We start from the raw sequence: 14,341 nt of genomic DNA, 5'->3' as shown, positions 1-14,341 counted from the left end.
ACAACCCAGCCGATTGCTACATCACAGAGCATCCGCATTCATCCTTCAAAGTTGCCTCAAGAGACTAACATTTTTTTTGCATTTAGTTTGCAAGTTCATTTGCAGCAGCTTGCATTTGCAGCAGGCTCTGCCAAGCATCGGAGAAGCGTTGAATCTTCCCACAATGCAAAGCTATGCTAGCTGGTTTCTAGCAGAGCAGCCTGACTGGGAGCAGAAAACAACAACAGCGTGAACGCGGTTCAACAACAGGCTACTTTGTGAAAGCAGCTGCATGGATAGCGATAATAAGGACGATCCGGATTCTACGCGTGCAATGCTCCTTTCGCAAAAGAAAATGCATTCTAGCCTTATAATGTGAGTACTGTAAAGTCTTAAGTATTTTTCACCAGCTGAAGTGATATTAATCCGTTCATTTAGGGAATCTGTTTGCAGGCTAGCTGGCTAGCTCGCTAGCTATCTGCGTCCCTCTATGTTTGAGTATCTTCCGGCAGCAGCGGCGGCAGCAGCAGCGGTGCCATGAACAGTGGACTCCCAGCTTCAGCTGCTCCGCTCGGGGGTGTCGGGATACCTAATGTCAAGGTGAAGTTTTGCCGATACTACGCGAAAGACAAAACCTGTTTTTATGGAGACGAGTGTCAGTTTCTGCACGAGGATCCGTCCATGGCGAGCTTGTCACTGCACGGCGGCGGCGGCAGCCCCGTCCCGTTATCCATGGCCGGGGGAGCCGTGACGGCAGCGGGGTATTCCCTCAGCGGCTCGGCGGCGGCCTGCCCGGGCGGCGGGGGAACCACTGTTGTCTCCAAGAAGAGCGAAACCCTGGGGCCTGCAGGCACGCCTCTGGAGGGACAGTTATTAACCAGTGAGTATGCGCCGGTTATTAGAGAAGTCCAATAACACAAGGCCTAACACGGGCTAAGTGGTTGTGACTTTACTTTTGGGCCGTGCTGGGCTTTGTTAAAATTTAGCTCGAGGATTCAGTGAGGCCTCTTTGCCCCAAAACAACGTGGGTTGCATTTACTCGGCACTGATCATGCAAAACAATTTATATCAGACTAGCACACATTGGGTGGCTAGATGTCTTGTGAATAGTTTTGTCTGCAGTTAACGTCAGTTATGCTTATAACAAACAGATACAACTAGTAACGAGGTGATTTAGTACTGATGTAGCCCACACGGAGAAGGCCTGCTGTTTTGTATGACAGCTGTGACTGAGTGAGTGGGCAGAAATAGGCGAGCTGCTAGCTAGTATAGCTATTAGCCAGCTAAACTAGCGTTAACTGACTGTTTTAACCAAAAGTGATTGTGCTTTCTCTTTAGATTGGGATTGGTCAAATAATGTGGCCATCTCACTTAACACTGGCTGGGGAAATGTTGCTTACACGAACTGTAGCGTTAACTTATTTAGATGTTAGTTTAACGTTAACTAACAGTAGCTAATAGCTAAGCTAGCCATGCACGGGGCATTGTTTTTGCTTTGTGTCGACCTGTTTTTCACAGCGTAAACAAACTACCATTCACCTACCACTCGACTACTAATGGCTATCTTCGTCCAGTGTCATTGGGCATGCCAGAAACTAGTGTACATAGTTATTAAAAGACATTCATTGAGGATATCGCACTGTGGCTGCTTTTAGTAGTGGCTCACTCTGCAGCAGTAGAAGTGTTTACGTATTTTCTAATTAGCTCTGTGATTGGCTACGCATACACTAAGTGTAGTGCTGGCAGCAGCATGACTACTTCACACTCTGGTCGCTGTTTCAAGTAGTTTATTGTATGACAATTATATTATTCCAGCTGCAGTTAGTAGTTGCTCAACTATGCTTTCTGTCACCCACAGTCCCAGGGATGGAGGGCGGGACCCTGAGCGATGCCAATCTGACCAACTCATACTTCAGCAGCAGCTTTATTGGGGTCAATGGGTTTGGAAGCCCCGCAGAGTCAAAATACTCTATGATGCAGGTACAAGACACTAGTTATAGATTTACAGAAAGTGTAAACGTGGTTTGATAAAGACTGCATTGAAAAGATGTTTATGTGCTCACATGCTGTTTGCATTATGGCCGTGGGTGCCCAGGTAAATTGGTTACATGTGTTAATTAAATGTATACCATTTAGATAGTTTGAAACCTATAAATTGTAATATTCATTGGACATCACACGTCATTTAAGAATGATATTGCGCCTCCAGATTACCTTATGTGAGTAGATATTTATCAATGAAGAGTGCCTTCTGCAACCCTTGTATTCCTTGTTGTTTCTCTCTTTAGCGAATGACTACCAGCAGCAGCTCTCCCAGTCTCCTCAACGATGGTGCCAAGAACTTCAGCCACAGCGCTCACGGTAAGACCCCTACAATACTCCATGGAGCAGCACTCGGCACTCATCCACTGAACACTGAAAGCTCCAAGAGAGCAGCACACCGCTGCTCAACTCCTTACCCCTTTATGCTCTTCTGCAGATCCAGTGAACTCTCCCACATCTTCACTGTTCAGTGATTTTGGTGCTCTTAGCATATCACAAAGGAGAAAGGTGAGCACACCAGCACCCAATTTTTGCTGTGTTTTCAGTAAATTTAAAGCATGTTGTCATGTTTTTAGGCACAGTACTGTATTTTTGTATGAGCAGGTACTTGAAACCTGGATTTATTGTCTATAATCATTGGTATCGTTTGTCTGTTATACTTTATTGTCTCAGACAGGAGTGGTAGAGTTAAATTTGATGTAATTTTTGACTTAGATGTTTCTCCCTGTGTGTGTCGCCAGGCTCCTAACCCGGCAGCAACTGAGTTCATCCCGAAGGGAGCTCCACGCATGGCCACCATGGCCCAGTCCACTGTCCAGGCCTTCCCCTCGCCCCTCGCCTTCCCACATCCTGGCCTCAGCAGCTCCACAGCTGCTGCCCTGGCTCCCGGTAAGGCTTTTGGAGCTCCACTAACTAGGAAATCACCCCATTATATTTTGTTTTTTTTCTACTTTATGCATGACTGAGTTTTGTTTTCCATCTTTAGCTCTAAAAATGTATGGTCTAGCAAATTCGGGAAATCCCGCTTGTCTGTCGCACCATGTGTGAGACTCTAGAAACAGATTTTGTGTGGTTGGGACCAGTGTGTGCTGCCTGACCTTTTTTAATATTTCTATCTTGTCCCCAACTTTAGGCATGTCTCTTTCTGCCGGATCTTCTCCCCTCCACTCCCCGAAAATTACACCCCACACCTCACCTGCCCCTCGCCGGCGCAGCCATACCCCTAACCCTGCCAACTACATGGTGCCCACCAGTGCATCTGACCAGGGCGCCCACATCATCCAGAAAGAGACAGTGGGGGGGACCACCTACTTCTATACTGACAACACCCCGGCACCAATGGCTGGGATGGTACGTGCCGCACACAGTGTCCTGGCTCTGCATTGTAGTCAGGAAATGCATGTAGACAAACACTCCACTTGAGTCCTGATTTGATCAGAATGCAGTTATTTCACAAGAGACCCTGCTCATCCGAGAAGCTGCAAGCTTCTAGTTTGAAAAACAACACATTTTGAACACTCTGCTAGTTTTGATTTCTCAATAAATAGGAAGTCGTCTTGCTGGTTTCATTGCAGGTGTTTCCTACCTACCATATCTATCCCCCTACTGCGCCCCATGTCGCTTACATGCAGCCGAAAGCCAACGCCCCGTCCTTCTTCATGGCCGATGAACTCCGACAGGTATCTCCCACTCTTCTTCCTCCTCCTGCCTTCACTGCATATCCATTCCCCCTTGTGTTTTTTTATCTGAAGGTGATGTCATGTCTTCTTATTCTCCAGGAGCTGATAAACAGGCATCTGATAACCATGGCCCAAATCGACCAATCAGAGAACCCAGGTAAAGGGTCTGTTGTGTTGTGATTGGACTTTTGACACAGGTGGTCCTGTTAGGGTGGAGTGAGGCGGGCTTGCACCAAATCTATTTATTAGAATTTACAAAAGAGATGGTTTTGGTTGCACAGAAAAGCTTGTTGCTGCTCTGCTGTGGGCCTCCTGAGGGGGACAAGCCTGCACAGGTCACTGCAACAAACCCACCAGTCTGTTGTAGAGTTGATATCATCATGTGATAGTGGAGGGGTGTTTTGACTGCGTTGTGTTTGTGGTTTTTGTGAGTCTTCCTTCCAGTCTGAGAGGACACCCACATTTTTTTTGAGGGTGTCTGTTCTCAGGCACACACAGATGGGCAAAAGCGCATGCGAACTGTCAAATTTCGGTTTGGTTCAACTGTGAAAACAAATCATCTGTGAAAACGCACTGATCTAGTTGTAGTTGACATTAGTTACTCATATGGGTTATGAGGTAAAACCTACGTAAAGATTTATTTTAGATTGTGTGTATTTTTAGATTTGTGTCCGTGCGTATTTCCCTGAAATGGCTTCTGTCTTTGGCAGGTGTACCGTCTGAGGTGGACAGCTATCACAGCCTGTTTCCCCTAGAGCCCCTCCCCCCACCAAACCGCATGCAGAAGACCAGCAACTTCAGCTACATCACTTCCTGTTACAAGGCGGTCAACAGCAAAGATGATCTGCCTTACTGCCTGAGGAGGATACATGGTGAGAAATACAGTGATGAGATGATGTTGCTTTTTCAAGGAGCAATCACACTGCTAAAAATATCCATCTTAAGTCATTTAATCTAGTATGAAATCTTAAAATCATATTTCTTAAAATAAGTGAAAAAAGCTACAAATGGGGTGAGATAATTGTACTCCCAAAGCAAACAAACCAACTTATTTCAAGAACTTTCTTTAATTACAGTTAATTTTATTGATACTATTGGAACGACCTGCGTTATTTGACCATCTTTTAAAATATTGACATTGGTTTCTAGAAAATTCACGAAACAAGTGAAACTGCATCGGAACAAGAGGAATTATCTTAACACACTGGCAGAATTTGTCCCTTGTTTCAAGAAAAATAGATGAGATAATCTCTCATCTCTCCTACTGTCTCAATGAAGAAACAATACTCGAGAAGAAATTATACTAGAGTATTTCTCCTTATTACATACAAATAGACCTGTTCATAATTCACACTCGCTTTTTTTTGGGTGGGCAGTGGGGTATTTGTGATGTCTTGTTTCCTCACATCCCTTAGTATAAACATACATGCTTATATACTGTGGCACTCATCCTATTTGAAGGTGACAAACAGGATGTAATGATACTGTTAGATATATTTAAAACTATTTCTTTCTTTCTGCCAATGTATTCGTTGTCTATCTGGAAACTCTGTTTAATCCTTTGACTTTGATGTTCAGGTTTCCGCCTTGTTAACACCAAGTGCATGATGCTGGTGGACATGTGGAAGAAGATTCAGCACTCCAACTCTGTAACGCTGAGGGAGGTCTTCACCACCAAGGCCTTTGGAGACCACTGTGAGTGTGTGTGTGTGTGTGTGCAAGCATGCGTTTGGGTATGTGTCTTGTGTAATTGCATTTTAATTCCGTGTTTGTGTCTTCTGGATATAGGCTAGTCCATTTGACTTTTTTTTTTAATGGTGTGTGTGTGTGTGCAGTCACACGTTTGTTTTGTATGCACATGTTTCTGCAACTGTGTTTAATTGGGTCTACATTAGAATAGTACATTAGATCTCATGGCAATGCTATAAATGAAGCCGTAGTAGAAGACACACTTGTTACCGTGTGGTTGCTTTGGCTCTTGTTTTTTTCAGCCGTTAAAAGTTACAAGGAATAAGCTAGTGCCTAGTTGGCTGATAGAGACTAGAGTTTTTTTGTTAGTCTTCTATTTGATTCTCCTATATAATGGTCAAGAAAAAAATGACAGCAGTACAATGCAAGATAAATGGTCGATACACGCTTGAATGGGGGCATCTACAGTGACTACTGCTGTACAGTATGTTTGGTTTGCTAAGCTCTAATGATTCTCTTCTCTCTATCTTTTTGTTCCAGCCTTGGTTTTCTCCTATGACTTCCATGCGGGTGCAGAGACCATGTTCAGCAGGCATTTCAACGACCCAACAGCAGACTCCTTCTTCACCAAGAGGAAGTGGGGTGAGCTGGTCTTCCCTCACTCACTCCCTCCCTCCGTACCTCACTCACATCCTTCCTCCCTCATACCAACATAGACCCAAGCACTACCTCACACTCCGCTCTACACAACACCCCTCCACTTCACACCTTTAAAGTTTGTTTTCTTGTTTGCAATTGGAGCATTGGTCTGTCTGCATTTAGTCTGGATTTAGAGCATAGAGTATAATGCTTAGATGTGTGTGTGTTTGTTTGTTTGTTTATATTTGAGTCAGCCTTGAGCTGGTATGATGTGCACTTGATTCATTTTGCCAGGGTATTCAAAAAGCCATTCATTTGGAATGGCATTTGATGATATAAGATTGCATATATCAAATGACAAGATAATCTAAATTAAACACACTTTTCCCAAGAAGTTAATAAGTCTAAAACTACTCTTTTTTTCCCCCCCAAGTTTAGTGTGCAAGTCTGAGGCCTGAATGAGGATTCATGTGTTTGGAGTCTAGTTTGGCAGTTGGTGTGCGTGTGGCTGTGTGAGACAGACATTGGGACTTGGAGGAAACTGTGGCTGAAACTGATCCTAGGGCAGGTGCTGTATGGCCTACCTAGAGGAACGCAGGCAGAGGAAGCAAAACCACTCAGACCCAGTCTGGGCTCCTGCTATACACCTTACCACAGTCAAGAAGAAACAATAACTTTTGTCAAGGCTCATAGTAGTAGTCAGTAGCACATACCGCCTTCAAACCACAGCGTAGGAATTATACTGTAGCTTAAGGGTTTCCTCAACACCATTGCACTGTGACACATACTACAAAAATGCCAACACTTCACTGGGTCATCCAGCCAGAATTTCTCTTTTTATTGGAATTGCCATAAGGGAAATTAACATTTTGGCCAATTTTGCGGTGCAAAACTGTGGCTTTTGTTGTGAATTACCCACCTTAACACCAGCACCTAACCCCGTCTCAGTGCTAAAAGTTACAGAACACTGCAAGAAAGACAATGTTGTGCATCGCTGGTTGTCAAGTTTTCTGGGCCCAACAAGCTGAATCTCCTCCTATTTCACCTATTATGGTCAAGCACAAACTTCACCTTTTATCCTTACTGATGTGTGCGGTTTGTTTTTTTCATTAGTGTGTTTGACTCAATGTGGTTAGACTGACAGACAATGACAGTGGCTGACCTTTCTACTGACGTTGGAACTAGAGATGTGAGACAGGTTGCCGTGATGATCATTTTGGCGAGGAAGTTGATAACACATTTTCACACTTAAGCCGTTTCTTTTCAATGAAATGTGAAAGTGCGTCTGTATGATAACGCATGTGTTCCTGTGCAGGGCAACATGAACCTCCCCCGCCCCGGCAGCATGCAGGTCTGCTCCCAGAGTCTCTGATCTGGGCCTACATCGTACAGCTCAGCTCGGCCCTGCGCACCATCCACACCGCTGGCCTGGCCTGCCGTGTCATGGACCCCAGCAAGATTCTCATCACTGGCAAGACCAGGTACGCACGCACACGAAGACATCAGACATTTGATCATGGGTAGATAAAGAGTAGATAAAGAGTAGTAGTTCTTCATAAGTCACATATAACCGTAAACGGCTTCGTAGCAAGCCACAGGAATTTCTCCGTCTTACTCAGAAGGTGTCGATACTGTTAACTGTAAACGCATTGAAAGCGGAAGAATATTTTCAGTCTAGGCTTCCTTTTTTTTTTAAAGAGAAGCATCACATGTGCAAGTAAAAAATGTGTTCGTACACACACACACACACACACCCACATACAAAATGTTGACGATAATGCTCTCTGTCTCTGCAGGTTACGGGTGAACTGTGTTGGGGTGTTTGATGTCTTAACGTTTGACAACAGTCAGACCAACCACCTTGCCCTAATGCCACAGTACCAGGTATTTTCTGTAGTGTCCATGTTAAGATGTCCCAATTAAGATGCATACATGTAGGGGAAAAGTTGTGTAATGGAGCGAGTCATGTCACATCTACTTTACAAATTGTGTGGGTAATGGTCTTGCTAAGCAGAGCTTCATCATTTATGTGTATTTTATTTGTGTGTGTGTGCATGCAGCAAGCAGACCTAATCTCCCTGGGCAAGGTGGTGCTGGCGTTGGCGTGTAACTCCCTGGCTGGCATTCAAAGGGAGAACCTGCAGAAGGCCATGGAGCTGGTGTCAATCAACTACTCTTCAGACCTCAAGAACCTCATCCTGTAAGAGCAGCACAGTTCAGGAGTTTGGCTTTATATTCTTCACACACTGTTAATCTTGTATCCAAAGAGTGTGCATTAATGCGCGGCTAACAGAAATGTTCTGGTAATATTCCCATTTCCATGTAGTATTGATATAATGCATCAGTTGTTGTCTCCGCCTATTGGCAACAAACAACATCATTCATTTTCCTCCTGTCATGAGATGTTGTCCCATGCTCCCATGGCGATCATGTTGCCCCTCTGTAACTTTCCCACAAATTATCCCACGGTGACATCTGAGAAGCATGAAACCTGCTTTCAAGTCTCAGAACTCAGACTGACATACATAGTCAGATTAAGATGCATACATGTCCAAATAACCCCCCAATTATCTGACTAATATTGCTGTATCCAACATGTATAACAGCATGAATCCTCCAGTCATGACCTTTTATCAAAGAAACATAACTATGTTAACTTTACATGGTCCATTTGTCATTTTAAAAATCTAAGTAGTAGTATTGTAATCACATTAAATGTCCCATATTATTCAGTTTTTATGATTTTATTTTCAAATATACCACATGGCTTAGGATAAGAGTAAATGTAGTTAAGTTAAAAGAGTATTTATTGAAGTAATACTGGCAGAACAGACACACTGCTGGATCCTGATTGGCCGACAATCCCAGCTCCTCTAATTCAAATGAAGTAAACCTGCAGAGTGAAGGCTTTGCAGTTTGAATGCCGCAAACTTATAAGATGGGAAGGATGTTGGCAATTATTGAGGGAAGCGTGCCAGTCGAGACCAAGTCCAGTCATGATACCGTGACCGGAATAAGTCAGAAACTGCCTGCCTGTTTTGCCTGTTTTCTTTTTTTTATTAATTAAATTAATGAATTTAAATTTGACCATTCAAACAATATAAAATTTTAACAATGTCTACATTAAACATTTGTATATGAACAGAGGAAAAATTGAATTCCTATGATAGGGCCCCTTTAATGGGCCCTATCCTAACTGTAACCACCCCTTTAATGGGGCCCGTGTAAATATTGTCACGTTTACAGAGGAAGTGGGAGCACAAAAATAACAAGACTTCACCTATACGCAGACTCTGACTTTGGCGTGTGTGTGTGTGTGTGTGTGCGTGTTTGCGTGTGTGTGTGCAGGTATCTGCTGACTGAGCAGTCTCGCCTGCGCAGCGTCAATGACATTATGCCTATGATCGGAGCCAGATTCTACACACAACTGGATGCATCGCAGATGAGGAATGATGTCATTGAGGAAGACCTGGCCAAGGTATGCAAATGGACTCTACCTGTATGCACAGGAATACACACACACACACACACACATAGAAGGAGTGTTCATGTCTCACAAGGAAACACACACACGGGAAAGTATGCATAAACATGACTGATATTCTTGGGTAGTGAGGAGAAATGGGTTAAGGGTAGAGTTAGTTGACAGGTGTGAACACACAGGATGTTGTGCGCTATACTGTAGCCTTTGCAATCTCGCCTTGATATTTCTTCTCCCATATTAGAGATCGAGGGTGTGAAACCGCTGACCATCTTTTTTTCTCCTTCACCCCCTGGCTTCCTCTTTTTTTACCCCTGCCTCGTACTCACCGACCACATTTGTGATGTCACTGTCCGCCCTTAATTGATGTGCAGTAAGTCTCACAGTCTGTTTACATGAACGCAGAGTTACAATGACGGGAAGTATTCTGGGAGATGAGCAGCAAAGTAAGTTTAGGAAATGACCAATGACATACTACAGTAGAAATTGGGTTACAGAGAGAGGCGGCTTTTCTGGCCAAACCTGCTGTGGTCTGCTATCATCTTTGCTGATGGGTAGAGCCGTGTCATTTCCTGTTTATCAAAACTATATGCATTTTGTGTGTGACCTGAATTTCTGTCCACATACAGAGAATATTGTCAGTGCGGTTTGTCCGCCTGGTGTGACTTTTGATGCTGTATATATATATTTTTTTACATCGAAAACACCTACTGGCATTATTTTTATAAACACAGAAATGTGCTCTAAATAGGCAGAGGAACTCCAACACCAGCTCCTTCCCTTTTCTTATGAATCGCAATTGAGCACAACTGGGCCATAGCAAGGGTAGGATTTTATGTGACAGGGTATTATTTATTGCTAGGCGTGTGTGTGTGTGTGTGTGTTAACCTATATTCTCACAATACTATAAGATGACTTTTACTGCCTCCTGCAGCACAATTATTGCTACACTTGGTGCCAATTTTCAAGTTTCAGCTGTGTGTTCTTACTTCAGCTTCACGTCATTTCCAGTCCATTGAAAAGCATATTCATTCACTGAACTACTTTCCTTAAGAAGTAAAAACGCTAAATGTATACAACTGATGAATGAAATCATTGTGTGTTTGCAGGAAGTGCAAAACGGCCGTCTCTTCCGCCTGTTGGCCAAGCTGGGCACCATCAACGAGAGGCCAGAGTAAGTAACACTCGATAAAGACGCATCCCTGCATGTGATATGTAACTCTGTGAATACTCAGTGACTTTGTGATGCTTTCAGGTTTCAGAAGGACCCAACGTGGTCGGAGACGGGCGACCGCTACCTGTTGAAGCTATTCCGGGATCACCTGTTCCACCAGGTGACAGAAGCTGGGACCCCCTGGATCGACCTCAGCCACATCGTCTCCTGCCTCAACAAAGTCAGTCGGCTCACTTTGTCTTCGACTCTGTTTCTCTTTCATTGTTGTTTGAAGAGGCACAACCCTCCATGTTCATTTTTCAGACTGATTAATTGTCTAAATTGGTTGAGCCAATTAATTCTGATCAATTAATCCAACAGTATGGCCTATTTTCAGAACGTATCATTTATGCGTTGCATGCACTGGCTGCAAAATCCTGCATGCCTTTTCCAACACACATAGAAGGGGGCAAAAGTAGACCTGATTATTGGCCTGCTGCCATCAGTGACATTTGATATTTGTTTATCAATGGTTGTTCTGGTTTGTTATCTTTGGATAGCCTAGCAGAGAATGAACTAGCTATAGGGTTTGGTTTGGAGCTACTAATCATCCCAGTGTGGTTGTGCTACTCTTGAAACGAAGGACAAACACAAACTATAGGGAAGTTCTGAAGCCATGTCCCAAATCCAACCAAGATCTTGAGAGAAGCTGATGAAAAATCCACAGAATAACAGCACAATCGCCTATGAAATAAAAACAATAGACCGACTACCTTGTGGATTTATCACGTACATCCTTAAGTTCTCTCTTTACATTGTACCTCCATTTTAATTTGTCTTGTCTTTTTTTTTATCTCGTCTTATCTCTGCCTCTGTTGTTCCTCTTTTCTGTTTTTTTTTTTTTTGTCTCCTTCAGATCTGAACCTGGCCCCACGGGTCTTTGTAGCTACGTGTCACGTAGCCACTGATTGATATGTTTTATCTATATTCACATATCTTGAAGCTCACTAATAAGTTACTAGTCTAAATATCGTTAGCTTGGAATTATAAGGTTCTATCTGGGTGGACTGCAGTTCTCGGGGAAAAAATAACGCCACACGTGTAAAGTAACATTCAAAGATTGTGAATATGTGGATAACTCAGATATATCAGAAATATCAGATCACAGTAATTTAATGAGCATATCATATCAGATATATATAATTACCAAACTCATGATATCTATGTCTTACTGTGTCTGCCTGTTTGTTTGTGTGTGTGTGTGTGCACAGCTGGACGCGGGCGTGCCTGAGAAGATCAGCCTGGTGTCTCGGGACGAGAAGAGCGTCCTGGTAGTGACGTACTCGGACCTGAAGCGCTGCTTCGACAGTACCTTCCAGGAGCTGCAGGCTGCTGCCACCGGCCCTCTGTAGCGCCCTCTTTGGGCCCGGGGTGGGACTGTCCGGACCTGGAGCACACTATTGCACTACAGCGGAGGACCAGGCTCAAAGAGACGACATCAGCGTGGCAAGGGCAGAGGGGCAGGGCTTGCTGAACCTCAGTCACATACACTGACCCTGTCCACCAGGAAGGCTTTTTCTAAAGTGTATTTTTTTAGTTTTCCTAAACCCCGCAGCTGCAAATTTAAAAAAAAAGAAAAAAGAAAAAGGACAAATATGGAAGCTGTGACGAACGAGTATGATGACATTTTTTTAGATTTGGGGAACAAAACATGAGAAACAAACCATGTGGTTTTGAACTTTTTTCCTGCTTTTATTGTTTATTTCTACAGTTGGGGTTTATTTTTCTGAGAAGGATGCACTAAGATTTTAATTTTTTTGTTAATTTTTTGTTATTTTTATGAATTTGTGTGAGTGGCCTACAGGGTGTACAGAGAGCGCTAAAGTCACACACACACGGACGTAAAATACAAGAGCAGACTAAGAATTAAAAAAAAAAAAAATCCAGCTTTTCTATTGACTGTATCTCTCTTCCGGCTGGAGACCACACCCCTTCATACTGACGCACTAGGAGACGGGACACACCACTCCAGGCTTTCATAGAGGGTTGGGATGGAACCCATTTGTGAAATGGGCCAGCCCACCTTCGCCTCGGTTGTTGGTTCCCCCTCAGAAAGGACAAACCACTTGGGTGGGAGGGAAGGGTTAAAATGGGCTGGGTCAGTGGATTAGCGACATCTTGGTTCAGGAGGGTCAAGGGTTGCGGAACATTGGGCTCATAATGCGGGAGGGTGGGCTAGCGGATGCGGGGTCGGGGAATGAAACTGTGTGGTTTCTGTTGGCACTGAGGAAGGGGTGTCTTCTCCTGATGCTGTCTACCAAGTGTTTGTTACATATGCAGAGTCATGCAGCAACCACCTTTGGTTAATGGACACTGTCGTGATGTGAACCGCTAGGGATGGGTAATGTCGGATCGGCTGTCCAGCACTTGGGTGTCGCCCGCGGGTGGGGCTTCTCTCGAGGTGGAGCCACAGCTGCCTCTTTGTGGAATGTCCTTATTTTGGTCCCTGAGCCCCCCCCCCCAACCTTTCTCTCCCTTCTTCTTCCTTCCTTTTCTTCCTTCTTCCTTCCTTCTCCCATCCCGAACTTCCCTTCCCCTCAAGGTGTCCGGGCCCCGCTACATTTGAGAATAAGTGATGCTTTTTGTGACGATTTTTCTAGCTGGTATTTTTTTTGCTCAACTGTCGTGCAGGGATGCATGATGGGATATGGGAGTGCAATTATTTTTTTTGCCTCAATACAACTCTTTATTCTGTGGACCAATTCCAGCAGGGGTTGGGGGTTTAGGGAAAGGGGAGGGGGATAGTGGGCGAAAATGGGAACAGGGCGCCAATGATTTTGTTTTATTTGACTTTTAAGATCATGAGACACAAACGTGCTGGAGACAAAGCAGTGACATCACCAAACCCCCCCCTCCCCCCATGCCTCTGACCCGGGGGTCGCCCGGGGCAGTGAGTCAGAGGTTTGGGGAAGGGGGCGCTGGCTGATGCACTCACTCGGATGGCTTGGATTTCTCTCAGGATGACGAACAGCTGGAGGGGCCCAATGATTGAATGTGTTTGGCTGTCATTGGTCGCCCCCCCTCCAGTCAGATAGATGAGCTACGATGGAGTGGGCGGGACGTCTTCAGATGGGGGTTTTGGGAAGTTGAAGGTACTGTGGAGATCATGCTGTGAGGGATTACGTGTTGCCCTTAAGCACAGTTCCATATTTGAATTGGCAGTCAGGGCAGGTTTTTTTTAATTTTTTTTTATTGTTTAAAACATCAGCATTCTTCCAATCGAAAGTGTCCAGTTTGTAAATCGAATGCGTTCGGTGCAAACCTGCTTCGCCTTGATAGAAAACAAATCCAAGCTGTGCCAAACCACTTTTCTTGATTCCCCTCTTTGTCTACCCTTGTCTTGTTCCCAGTAGCCATTGGAGAAAGTAACGGGTGCAGACCTTTTAATGCTGTAGAACAGGAGAGTCACAGGTGTGGACCACATCCTCAAATACATATGAAAGAGACGAGGAGAGGTGAAAGGCGTAATCGAGGACAGTGCTTTGGCTGCAGTTGGTTTTACCTGCACTTGATAAAAGTGTTGTGGGAATCGATGGTCTGTACTTGGGGGCAACCCACCTGCAGGGAACTGGCTATGTTAGATCATGTACTACTTCCTCTGTTTTAGTGAAATGAACA

General features: G+C 44.3%; 1 protein-coding gene across 1 annotated transcript; it reads left to right on the top strand.

Annotated features, from left to right (window-relative positions):
• The first annotated feature begins 231 nt into the window (after positions 1 to 231).
• On the top strand, positions 232 to 14,254 carry pan3 (poly(A) specific ribonuclease subunit PAN3). The gene is made up of 18 exons (XM_071544025.1): positions 232 to 859; positions 1,838 to 1,959; positions 2,268 to 2,340; positions 2,459 to 2,529; positions 2,763 to 2,910; positions 3,155 to 3,372; positions 3,597 to 3,701; positions 3,801 to 3,858; positions 4,412 to 4,573; positions 5,280 to 5,396; positions 5,931 to 6,032; positions 7,345 to 7,510; positions 7,826 to 7,913; positions 8,090 to 8,229; positions 9,378 to 9,507; positions 10,620 to 10,684; positions 10,766 to 10,904; positions 11,935 to 14,254. The coding sequence occupies exons 1-18, from the start codon at positions 517 to 519 to the stop codon at positions 12,073 to 12,075; spliced, it is 2,388 nt and encodes a 795-aa protein (XP_071400126.1). The 5' UTR covers positions 232 to 516; the 3' UTR covers positions 12,076 to 14,254.
• The last annotated feature ends 87 nt before the right edge of the window (positions 14,255 to 14,341 follow it).

Source organism: Centroberyx affinis, unplaced genomic scaffold (assembly GCF_046629955.1).
Source record: "Centroberyx affinis isolate AG114_WGS23_722 - 3 ecotype Tasmania unplaced genomic scaffold, CSIRO-AGI_Caff_v1 ptg000243l_1, whole genome shotgun sequence".
Classification (NCBI taxonomy): domain Eukaryota; kingdom Metazoa; phylum Chordata; class Actinopteri; order Beryciformes; family Berycidae; genus Centroberyx; species Centroberyx affinis.
This window is presented reverse-complemented; position numbering and strand designations above follow the sequence as displayed.